General features: G+C 32.9%; 1 protein-coding gene across 2 annotated transcripts in view; it reads right to left on the reverse strand.

Annotated features, from left to right (window-relative positions):
- The window catches only part of CSMD3 (CUB and Sushi multiple domains 3), a 538,229-nt gene that overhangs the window by 432,753 nt on the left and 92,703 nt on the right, over positions 1-12,773 (reverse strand). For both annotated transcript variants that reach the window (XM_085221591.1, XM_085221590.1), the window contains exon 3: positions 5,650-5,762. In XM_085221591.1, the coding sequence (XP_085077717.1) occupies positions 5,650-5,762 (113 nt within the window). The remainder of the gene's footprint in view (positions 1-5,649; positions 5,763-12,773) is intronic.

A 12,773-nucleotide genomic window follows, 5' to 3' on the forward strand; every position in this document is an offset into this window, starting at 1 on the left:
GTCCCTGCCATCAAGGGAATAATGAAAGGGAAATTCTTGTTTCCTATTCTCTTGAACACCTAACCATTCTACTTCTGTGTCAGACACTGCAAGTAGTAGATGCAGACCTCTCACCAGACACTGTCATTTTCTGTTCCCATATATTTTCTCATACTATAAGGGTATATTACATTTTTGTGCACGTGTGTGTGTGCGGTTTCCTAGAAGATGTTACAGATGTTCATATATTCAACCAAAAGGAAGAAACACTAGGACATTCTATTACCTTGTTCTCCAATGTGTTGAATGGAAGTAAATATTCAAAATCTATATTTTCTTCTTATTTTTACTACATTTCCTTTTGAAAAATAGGAATTTATATGGCAAATATATGTATTTAGGTTATTTAAATAGTCTTTATTTTAATTATCCATTTATGTGTGAACTTCTCTATAAGAAACACAAAGAAAACTCAATTTCTTCAGTTTTTACTAAGGGCTTGCTGAAATAATCTGTTCTCAGATAGCATACATACCAAAATGTATATGGCAAAATCTGACACTCTCCCCTTTCTTCCCCCTCCTAATTCCCCCCCCCCCCCCCCCAAAAAAAAAAGAAGCCCAGATACCTGCCTTTTAGTAAGACTGATTACAGAAAACTGTTCAGCTTAAACTCTGTGGCCTTTATGACTCTAATCTGACAACCACTCTTTCAGTGCTCCTTTTACAAAGACCATTACAGCATAAAGCAATAATTACTTGCAAGAGTTCAATTTTTATATGAAGTTATTAATGATATTATTATAAGCTAAGACTTCATGTATTTTAACTAAATCTGAGATTTAGATTATCTATAGATTTAGATTATCTATAGCCACATTTCTCTGATATTCTGCTATGCAGAATAGCTGAAACTGAATTATGTTATTTATTCAAATTTTCTAGATCTACACCAACTGTCAAAATTATTTTTAGCATCGACATCCTGTCATATTTAAGTCCTACTAGTATTTCTGATCTACATGCTTTAATAACTCTTTACATCAGCTACCATTTTTTCTTCATATTGATGAAAGAAATGCATGATTGGTTTCTAGAAGTCATTAAATGAAAATTCTATTTTGTTAATAAGCACCATCTGTTCTCTTCTTTCTGGCCTCTCCCTCCCATCATCGATGAAGACAAGATAAATCTTGACATTTTTAACATTGCTCTCGAGCTCATCTACAAAGCTTTTCAGCAAAATTCCTAAATTCCTATAGTGCCAATCCAGTAGAAACATCAGAACCACTTCATTATTTATGGTGTCTAATAATAGTTTTATAATTCAGCTTTTACAAGTATTGTAACAGTACAAAAAAAAGTGAATGTTATTTGATAATACTACTATAAATATGAAACATATCCAGGATATTCTGTTTTCAATATAAAATAATCTATAAATGAAGTTCTTTTTTCTTTCTCATAATCAATAGAAAAGCACAAAAATGCCTTTCACATTGAAATAAAATAAAGATTTAAAAATGTTATCGTGAAAAATGTTAATAAGTTTACTATGCCAGATACCTGTTAAATAGCTGTAAAATAAACCAGTAAAAACAAAAGAAAGCACTGCTCAAAGCAAAACTGTGTTCACTGAACCCCTTGCTGTGTGGTACAACATGTTATTTTGCTTTCTTTCTTAGTAGCTGTGTTTTCCCTCCCTAGATACAAAGACCAAAGTTGTCTTTATTTCTCAGGACAACTGAGACAACTGGGTTGTCAAACTCTGTTCAAAAACCAAAATATTCTTACAAAAAATATAAAAAGAGCAAACCTACACCATGACTTAACTTAAATGATCAAATGGATGATTAATTGTGTTTGTTTGTTTTTTTTTCCCCTCAAATTATTGAGAAGATGAACATAAAGTAGTGAATGCACAATGGTACAAAAGCTATCAAAACATTTCACTTGACATGGAAGAAAGAAAGACAGGAGGGAAAGGTGGAGGAAAAAGAGTGAGATTAAGACTGAGGCTTATTGAGGGTAGAGGTTAGAATGTGTTTTTCAGTGGTCTACTATAAATTTGTACAGTCAATTTGACTGGATACATATGATGGCCCACTCCATTGCTTCTATGGTTTATATAATTTTATATGTTTACATTAACATTTCTATTCCCTAGAGAAAAAGTTCTCTTATGCCAAGAATGTCCACAGTAGACCCATGAATTCTATAGGCTCTGTCAAATGTCAACTTTCAGCTCAACTGAAATTTTGTCAAGGATGATGGTGGATCAGAGAAAGAGATGTTGGCAGGACCTTTTCACTGGATTTATTTGTTTTTAAGACAGTAAAAAATCTGGTTTCCTTATGTGCTTCATTTTCAAACATTTCAAAGGAAAACATTTTAAATGATCACTGACTGTGAAAAGTATATTCCTTCTTTTTCATCTTATACCTGGAAATGCTCCCTTCAAACATACAATTTGATTGCTCATGCTTCCCTCTCACACCATCTCTGACTATGATTTCACTTCATTGCATTGATGGGTTGCTAATCATTTCTGTCTTAGGTTTCAAATTGCATATCCATAATGAAGCACTTAAGTATGTGGCCTGATATTTAGGAGTACTGTGTTGCAGATGTTTCATCACGAAGCTAACAAGCAGCTACTGGGCAATCAAAATTGTTGAAAATTGAATGCTAGGTAGAACCAGATTTGAAAATGTTGATTGCAGGGTTATACACATTCAAAAAGAGTACGAGAACAGAAATGGAGATTGCTCTGATGTAATTATCGTTTAAATACATCTATTCTCTCATGTCAAGGAATAAGGCATGAAATGAATGTAACATAATAAGTTTTCATTTCTTTGCTAACTGCATGTAAAGATAGGTATCCTCACATGAAGTCAGAAAAACAGGAACAGAAAGAAAAAAAAATATCTGCCTTAGTGCAGCTCTCAAAGAAGTAAGTCTAGCCATAGGAGAGGTGACTCCAGTGAACTAGAACTTTCATGTCTAGCTTTATTGATTTTGGTATTGCTGACTTTATGGAACAAAATATCAGATAAAAAATATAGTCAAACATCAAATTAAAGGTAACAAGTTTATATTTTGTTCTAAAATACTGATTTCTGTGATTGAATGTAATATTTACTCATACTTGTCAGTGATGTGGGAGCTATATTCCTATTAATCAGCATCACATTTTTAGCCTAGAAAGGAACTATGTGAGGAGTTAGTTGTCTGTGCAGTCATTGCTGATCCTGCATTTTAGTTTTAAATGTTTTCTGTCATAACTGAATTGCACAATATCCTTTCTGCTAGTACTGACCTTTTTGCAAAAAACATATGGGAGCAGCAGATGACACTACATAGAGTGAAGTTAAATTTGACTATTGACAGCAACAAATCATTGATAAAAATTACTGCACTTTTTCTAATTCGTATAAGAAGGGTGTATGCTATATTTTGCATAGTAAATATTTCATAATAATTACATTTATAGATAACATTTTTTCTAATCACATTGTTGATTAGAAAAAGTTACTGACAATCAAAAGATGAACAAACTGTGAAGTAGCTATAATCCAGCCAAATCTGGTCACTCAGAGGTTCAATTTCTACTTTGTATACTACCTTCTACCTTGTATGCAAACTAGAAAAATTGACCTTTCAAATATTTTCCTACCTATCAGCGTGTGATTCAGATATTTATGATCCGAGACATTAATTCTCTATTACTGATGGGCTAAGGAGGGTTCAACAATAGCCTTAAAGCATTTCCAGTAAGTTCACTTCAGCTCCTGGCTTGCCAACAAATACACTTAACCAAAGCAGAAATATGTCTTTTCATTAATTAATTAAAAAAAAAAAAAGATAGAAAAACAATAATTTTTGTTTATGTCATATAAATATGTTACAGTTTATAGCCTCAGTGCCAGAAAATTATAAAAACTGGATGGATCATATATTCCAGCTCTTCAAACATGTCTAAAATGAGCTAGATCTTGAATATACATACAGTACTATGAACTTCTACATTTCAGTAACACATACAAGTCTGTGTGGGCTGATGGCATGCATCTCAGGATATTGAAGGAATTGGTTTGGTAATCGTCAAGCCACTCTTCATCATAGTAGAAAAGTAATGGCTGTCAGGTAAATTCTTCAGTGACTGGAAAAATGGAAATATCACTCCCATTTTTTAAGGAAGGTACAAATGAAACTGCAGACTGGTGAGCTTCACTTCTGTGCTGGGAAAGATCATGGAACAGATCCTCTTGGAGGCTATGTTAAGATGCATGCATGACAAGGAGGTGATCTGAGACAGACAGTATGGCTTCACCAAGAACAAACTGTTCCTAAGAAAGATAGTGAACTTCTATGATGGATTTATTGCAACAGTTGACAACAGAAAACCTACTGATGTCATACCTAGACCTCTGCAAGGCCTTTGATATACTCCCACAAAATATCTCTAAATTGGAGAGGTATGGATTTGAAGAGTTAAGAGAGATTAGGAATTTGTTGGATGGCCACAGCCAAAGACTTGCAGTCAATAGCTCCATATTCAGATAGAGGCCAGTGGCAACTGGTTCCCCTTAAGAGTCTGTCTTGAGACCAGTTCCCTTTAACATCTTCATCAATTACATAGACAGTGGGATGGGTGTGTCCTCAGCAAGTTTGCAGATGACACCAAGCTGAGTGATGCTGTTGATGTGACAGAAGGAAGGGTTGTCATATAAAGGGACCTGGACAAGCTTGAAAAGTGAGTTCATGTGAACTAAATGAGATTCAACTTGGACAAGAGGAAGATGTAACGCTTTGATCAAAGCAATCCCAGATATATGAACAGACTGAAACAAGAACTCATTGTCAGCAGCCCTGCAGAGGCAGACTTCAAGATGAAATTCTTGCCGTATGCTAACAGTGTGCATTTGTTGCCCAGAAGAACAAGTGTATCCTGGGCTGCATCAGAAGAGAAAGGGAAGTGCATCAGGGAGAAAGAGGGTGATTGTCCTCCTCTGCTCTGCCATTGTGAGGCCCTATCTCGAGTACTACATGCAGGTCTGGTGCCCCCAGCACAGGAATAATGTGGGACCATTTAGAGTATGTCCAACAGATGACCAAAAATTGATCAGAGGGCTGGAGCAACTCATCTATGAAGAAAGATTGAAGGAGCTGAAATTGTTGAGCCTGAAGAAGTTAAGGCTCTGGAAAGACCTCACTGCAGTATTTAAAGGGAGCTTTTAAACAAGATGGAGACCAACTTTTTACATGAGAAGATAGTGATAGAACAAGCAGGGATAGTTTTAAATTAAAATAGGGGGAGATTTGGATTAGAAGTTAGGAAGAAATTCTTTGCATGGAGTTCGGTAAGGCACTAGTATAGATTGCCTATCCCTGGAGGTGTTGAAGGTCAGGTTGGATGGGGCCCTGGGCAACCTGATCTAGTAAGTAGCATCTCTGGCCATGACAAGCATGTTGGAACTAGATGACCTTTAAGGTAATTTCTAAATCAAATCATTCTTTTATTGATTCTGTGATGAGTTAAAGTTCTTTTTAGATTTTTGATTAAAGTCCACAAATTTCTGTGACTGCATAAGTGGTAAACATAACTTGAATAAAGTTATGCATGTGTGTTTACATAGGTTTATTTAATTTGTTTAGAATATCTTACCTTCATAGTAAACTTTAAACCCATGAGCACTAACTGCAAAGTCACTTGTCAAGCGCAGTGAGAATACAGATTTTGTACTTGTCACAGGCGGAGGAAGATGAAATCCTGTTAACCTACAAAACAAAATAATACAAATCACAGTTAATTGAAAAATAAAACTGTGTTACAGGATGTTTTTCATTTCATCGTTGAAACCAACTTGAAACTACATATTTTACTTACTTGAGAAAATATGAATTTTCAGGGGTTTTCATGTACAATAAACCAGGCAAGTACATTGGCGTGAGAAAAATGTGCTTAGAAGAGGTGATGGTAAGATATAGATATAAAAATTGGACTTTAAAAAAGATCTAGGTTATCAGTGGACCAACAAAAAAAAAAAAAAGAAGACAATCCATTTTGTTTAGGATTATGTTAAAACTTTTATTGAATTATTCATTTTACAGAGACTTATGTTTGAAGCGTAGTGGTACGATGAAGAATAATTGGGCCATGATTCATAAAGAAAGATCTTTTGAAGTGAATTATAGGCTTGCTAGGACACTGATGGTTTAGCGGGAGTGTTCTGGCTGTTGCTGTTCTCGTTTTTGCTCACTTCTTTTTAAATTAAATCCACTATATGTGAGATACAAATAAAAGACAATATTTGTGTAATAGCACTGCTAATATGCACTACTAATAGCCAAATCTACAAATTCTTTTTGTTTGATGTACTTACAGCAGTATTTATTTTCTTTAAATGACTTAGATATTCTAGAAAAATATACTAATCATGGTCCACATCAGGCCAACAAATCCTACAGTATTTACCAGTCAAACATACCAGTCAAAGAAAAAGTTAAACAATTTTGTTACGTAAGCTCACCAGCAAAATATGGACATGCTTTTAGAGCCCAATTTGTTTTGTATGGCAAATTGTGTAGCAGCTTAGGCTGATTTTTTAAATTAATTTTTATCATTAAATTGTTTTCAAGTATTTGTAGCTGAACGCTATCATTCATTATTTTTCATTACTGTCATGACAGTTATGAAAGACAAATAATAAGGTAATATAACTCACAGCATGATGATCAAAAAGTAGAAAAATATAATAAAAGTAGAAATTATGTTTCAAGAGAGTAGTATACAAATCTATATATGTGCAATGTCATTAATGCATGTATCCAGAATTCTGCAGTTAGTTTTGCCATATTTTCATTAAAACAAGAATAGTTGAAATAACTTTTGTTAATAAAGAGAGATTGAGTATTATTCACAGAATATTTGGGATATAATAAGCACATTGTTTATAGTTTAATTGCAGGAACGTATATTTTTTCAAATAATAAAATTTAATAAAATTTTTACTTCTTCCAAATAGGCATACACATAATTATTTGACAACTCAATATCAGTTTAATTTACGATTAGCTTCTTCATAACCTAGTAAGTACATTAATTAATTGGTAAATATAATCATACAAAAATCAGTTGACCAACATAAAATCGTGACAATAATTTGAATAAATGTTTAATTTCCAGCACACTGTCCAACTGATATCTATTGAAGTTAGTTTGGGCCATAAGCATGTATGCACAGAAAATAAATATAAATTTATGTAAAAGTATTTAATTTTATGAGAGGTGCATATGCACAGTTTTGATGGGGAAGAGATTTTTAAGCTAAATATATGTTATTAGCATGGCACACATTATGGTTCCTTTGCAAAACGAATTATTATTAAAGCCTCTTTATACCATTTTGCTTTCAGATATATGACCTTTATCACCATCATTATGCTACATTTACTCGGAAAGGTATGGACTTCTTTAATTTTATTGTTATACTGAAATTTACATGATATATGCAGTTCTGTACTTGTGGTTTACTGGATGCAAAATGAGAATTTTAATAAATAAGAATTAAAATCATTCTTCTATAATATCACAATAAGCTTCCACAAATTTTCAAAAGGAAATTGAATACATTCTGCTCAAACAATTGAATTCATTTATTAGTGTGACAATCCGAGTATTACTCGTTGTGTACTGCAGCTCATGACCTCAGAGTTGAAGTTTCATTTCTATGTAAAGTTCTACAAAAAGTCATAAATATTAGCTAGAATGATTTTCTTTCCCATTTAAAATGAAACATAACAAGTCCACAATAAGTCCATAATAAGACAAAGATATCATGGAAATAGTAAAATGCCTATTTTTATATGTCTTATTGCCACTTATTTATTTAGACCAGACACTACCTTAGCACATCTTGTCCTGCACATTATGTGCAGATGCAGGGAGTAGGACAGAACCAGGACTGGTGGCCTGAACTAGGCTGGGAGTATTCCATACCCTGTGATGTCATGAGGAAGGCCATAAGACTGGAAGGAATTGGACAGATATCAGCTGTTTCTCTGGGATTGGTGGACATCAATTGGCACATTGTGAGAAGTTATCAATGAGGCATTAGTCTGTAGACAGCTGTATTTTTAGCTGGGCATGAATTGGCTGGTGGCAAATAATTGATAATTATCATCACATTTTTGTTTCTTTGTTTTTTTCTTAGTATCGTAGCAAGTAGTATTTTTTCTCAGTTCTCAAATGCTTAGCCTCTCACTGCATTGACAATTAATTAAAATATAAAAATATAAGAAAATATGATTGTGTTTGAATATTTAAGAAAATCTGCAGTAATACTTTTTCTTTCAATCAGTAAGAAAAAATTATACTTACTTTATTTGTACTAATTTTACTTACTTTATTTCAAACATTTCATTTTCAGATATATTTAATGTATGCATGTAACTTCATATGCATTAATATATTTCCTCATATTACAGATTCACAAAATATGTGCATATAACTGTTAAACAGTTGAACATCTGTTTTCTTGTTGCTTCTTTTTAAAATGAATTTTCATAAACCAATAGACCCTTACCTCAAACATAATTATATTCTCACTCTTTCTCAGATTTCTGGTTCCAAAGTCTAAGTTTCTGACTGGAAATTCTGAAATTTCATCACTGATTTGTTTTCTACCTATTTTGTAATTCTTGAGATAAACCTCTAGTCATTTATCAGGTGAAATTTTAGTTGCATGCAAAGTAGCTAATGTCCCTAAGGAAAGATACAAGCCCTTAGGGAAAGACAAGCTCCCACATATAGTATCAAATTAAAGCAACTTTTTCATAAGTGTAAAGTTAAAATGATGGAAAACAGTATTGATTTTTTCATACAGAGAAACACCTTGATAAACTGCTTACTTGAGTGCTAGTGTGGTATATCAGATAATTGCTGTTCAACAAAATATTGATTACTCTTTTAAATATGTAATTTTAAAACTTCCTCCCTAGATTCGCATATTTTTAGCTTATCTACAATTCGTTACTGACTTTCAAAAAATGTAGTTCATTTTGGATATTCCATTTAAAATTGGATAAGGCAAGGATATTCACATCTTTAAATCACAGAATATTAGAATCATTTAGGTTGGAAAAGACCTTGAGATCATTAAGTCCAACAATTACTTAGCACTATGAAGACCACAGTGTCCATAAGTGTCACATCCATATATCTCTTAAATGTCTCCAGGAAGCTAACACTTGCCTGGGCAGTTCTGGACTAAAGGACATTTCTGAGCTAATGTGGGAAGTGTAAGAAATGTTTGTTACTGATGTTTATAAAGTCATACAGAAACATAAAATATATCAACTTATTATAACTTTGCAAAATTAGTTCTTTATAAACTATGAATTTTAAATTTTGTATATACCAGTCTTTCAATTTATCATCCCAGATTCTGACTGCCAAATTAAAATTAAATATTTCCCCATTGACAGATATCTAGTTACCCTCTTTCGTGATAGTGTAAAATCCTACATTTTTTCATTCTGGCTAGTAGCATTTTATATTCCATTCCATGGTAATTCATCATAGATAAACGTATCTGATGTATGAACAGTAAACTAAGCATATTCTAGTAGAAAGTTGCATAAGCACCGAATACTAAATATTTAAGGAGAAGTAGCAGTCAATCATAAGAGAAAAAAGAAAACAAACAGGAAATTCAAGGATATATACTTTTAAAAATTGAAGCATGCATTTTGCCATAAAGATCTTTGATATCTATGGCATTAAATACATTGTTTAAGCATCCATGGCGCTTTTATATTCATAAAGGATTTAAGAAATTAAATTACTTCAAAAATAACATGATCTGGAAATGTCATCTAAGAGTATATCTCTGGTTTTGTGTAAGAACCTCCAATTTCTAAGTAGCTCAGAAAGTATTAGCTTAATACTTCTCCTAATTCCCTTAAATTGAATGGTCCATAATATCTCACACACAAGATTGTACAGGTCTTTCAATCTCATAACGTTGGGTTTTGATATCAAATTCCACAGTGTAATTCTTGAGATTCAACACTAATCATTGTAGCGTCTTTTACTCTGTGTCCACTGTAAACAGTGATGAAAGTCACAAGAGAAAGAAGCAGATTTGTTCCAGACTTGTTTTGAGTTTCCCATGCAACTTAAAACTTTAATTTAATCTTACTATATACATACATAGAAAAGTTGTCCTACTAAAACTATAAAACATAGTATAAAACTATGAACAGGAAAGTAACCACAAAAAAGATTGGCTAAATATCCCAAAATATTAATTACACAACACAGAAAAACAGAGTAATTCAGCTTGGAAGAGACCTCAGGAGGCCTCTTGCACAAAGTAAGGTCAGCTCTGAGGTGTCAGGTTGTTGAGGGCTGTATTCAGCTGAATGTTGTAAAATCTATGAGGATGAAGATCCCAGCCTCTCTTGGAAATTTGATCCAATCCTTACTAGTCTATAAAATATACTAAAATATAAAATGTCAGATTCAAATTCTTCTGTCTATCAGCAGCCTCCTTCCCATGATATATGTGATCTTAAATACAAGACTACCCTGTAACACAATACACTTATTGCCACAGTATAACAAAGTAGGAAAGTACTCTTCTCCCTGATTAAAGAACGGATGACAAGGAAAAAGAAACCAAGATTCAGACTTGCAAAATCCCAAGTCTCCATACAGAGAAAGCTCTTTGTCACAGTCTTTAATCTAAAGAAAATAGAAATTGGAGACTAGAGGGGAACAAAACAAAGCTCAGAAGAAAACAGAGAATGCAGAGAAACACAGTCTCTAACATGACAATATGCATGCAAGAAAGTTTGAAGGTGAAAAGATGAAGGTGATAAATTTCAGTACATAGCTTCTAATAAGAATGAATTGAGTTTATTCTTTACCATAGCTAAAGTAAAAATTAATCATTTTGCAAACAAAATAGCTATAAACCTTTGTTAGCACATGCTGCTATTTATATACTGTACAGAACTTACAGACCTATTTCTATATTTGCACAGACATCTAACTTTTCTTAATTTCCAGTATATGTTTGGGGTGCATTTTTTATTTATTTACTTATTATTTAAATAAAGGAATGGTAAAAATGATGTTCAGTTCTAACAAAAAAAAATTAAAATGAAATCAAATAATTTATGAGTGCAAAGAACTACTGCTTGTATTATGCATATACCTTTAAATATGTAATTATTTGAGATTCTCATAGGCAACATGGGTGATCAAATCAGCAATATTTTCACAATGATATAATTCTGATTCCTCTAATAACTGTCAGAGCTAAATTAGTTTTAATTTAACTGTTTGATATTGTTTTGATATTCATACACATATGGATATATGTATGCACCCATGTCATTCTAAGTTTTCGTCACAACAGACCGAATCTAAATAGCAGGTTCCAAGAACATCACAGGCAAAAATGTCAAGGAGCAACAGTCTCTAAGTCAGGATCAAATATGCTCAAAGGAATTCTGATGGATTGTATCATGGTGGAAATGAAAGCGCAGCTAACATTTTTAATGAATTTTGGATACAGAAATAATGACTTACCCTTTTGCATTTTTGGCAGATTTGTTTAACTACTTTTCCTTCAATGTATTAGAAAGTAAAGTAGTCCCAAATAACTGAAATTGCAATATATTCATTTCTAATCCTTCCTACTCCAAATCTTTTCTATTGTCTCAATATTTATTTTTCAATAATACTCAAATAATCAAAGATTATACTCTTCAATAGCGTTCTGCTATACCTTTAGAAAAGAACTATTTTAATTTAAAAAGCTATCCATCTATACATAATAATAAAAAATCCAATGAAATTTGAGTGAAAAATGTCAATTTTCTTGTTGAAGTAGTTTGTTTACCAATCCAAAAGTTATTAATCCAAAAATTATTTATCAAAGCAATTCAAAAAGAGATTAAACAGTAGATAATAACCAAGCAGTACATCAATGAAAGAATTGCCAGTCGTAGAAGGGACAAGAAATCTTATGATTCAAGAAAAAAAAATTCTGGAGCTAGGTAATTTACTTGATTTTTATTGTAACTAATTTGAGACTCAGTCTGTAATTTGTGTGTTTTACATGGGCATTTGTTTCATGTTTAAGCTTTTAATAGCAGTAGAGTCTCTGGGAAAAGAGGCTATTGCCTGACAACTGGTTCCAACCATTTCCAGCAGCTTCCATCTGGAAGACACCAGGTAGTGGTGCCTCTGGGAAAGCAAATTTTCAAAAGGGTAATATGCTGACAGGCAACACGAGGTTTCAGGAAAAAAAAGTACTGTGGTTTAACCTGGCAGGCAGCTAAGTATCACACAGACATTCACTCACTATTCTCCCTCCCAGTGGGATGGGGGAGAGCATTAAAAACACAACATAGAACTCATAGACTGAGATAAAATCTATTTACCAGGACAGAAAAGGAAGAGAAAAAATAATAGTAATGGTAATAATATATGATAATCATATATATATATATACATTGTGAAATTGCTTACCACCATCTGATCAATGCCCAGGCAGACCCTAAGCAGGAACTGGTTTCCCCAGCCAACTCTCCAGAGTTTCATAATTTTTATATAATCTCATATGATGTGGAATATATCTTCGGCCAGTTTAGGTCTGTTATCCAGATTCTATCCCTTCCCAGTTGCTAGTTTCCTCTGGACTCTCTCACCCCCTCAGTTTGAGAAGCTGAAATGTTCTTGGCTCTGTGCAGCACTACTCAGGAATAACTAAAATA

This window comes from Meleagris gallopavo, chromosome 3 (assembly GCF_905368555.1).
Source record: "Meleagris gallopavo chromosome 3, MGAL_WU_HG_1.1, whole genome shotgun sequence".
Classification (NCBI taxonomy): Eukaryota; Metazoa; Chordata; class Aves; order Galliformes; family Phasianidae; genus Meleagris; species Meleagris gallopavo.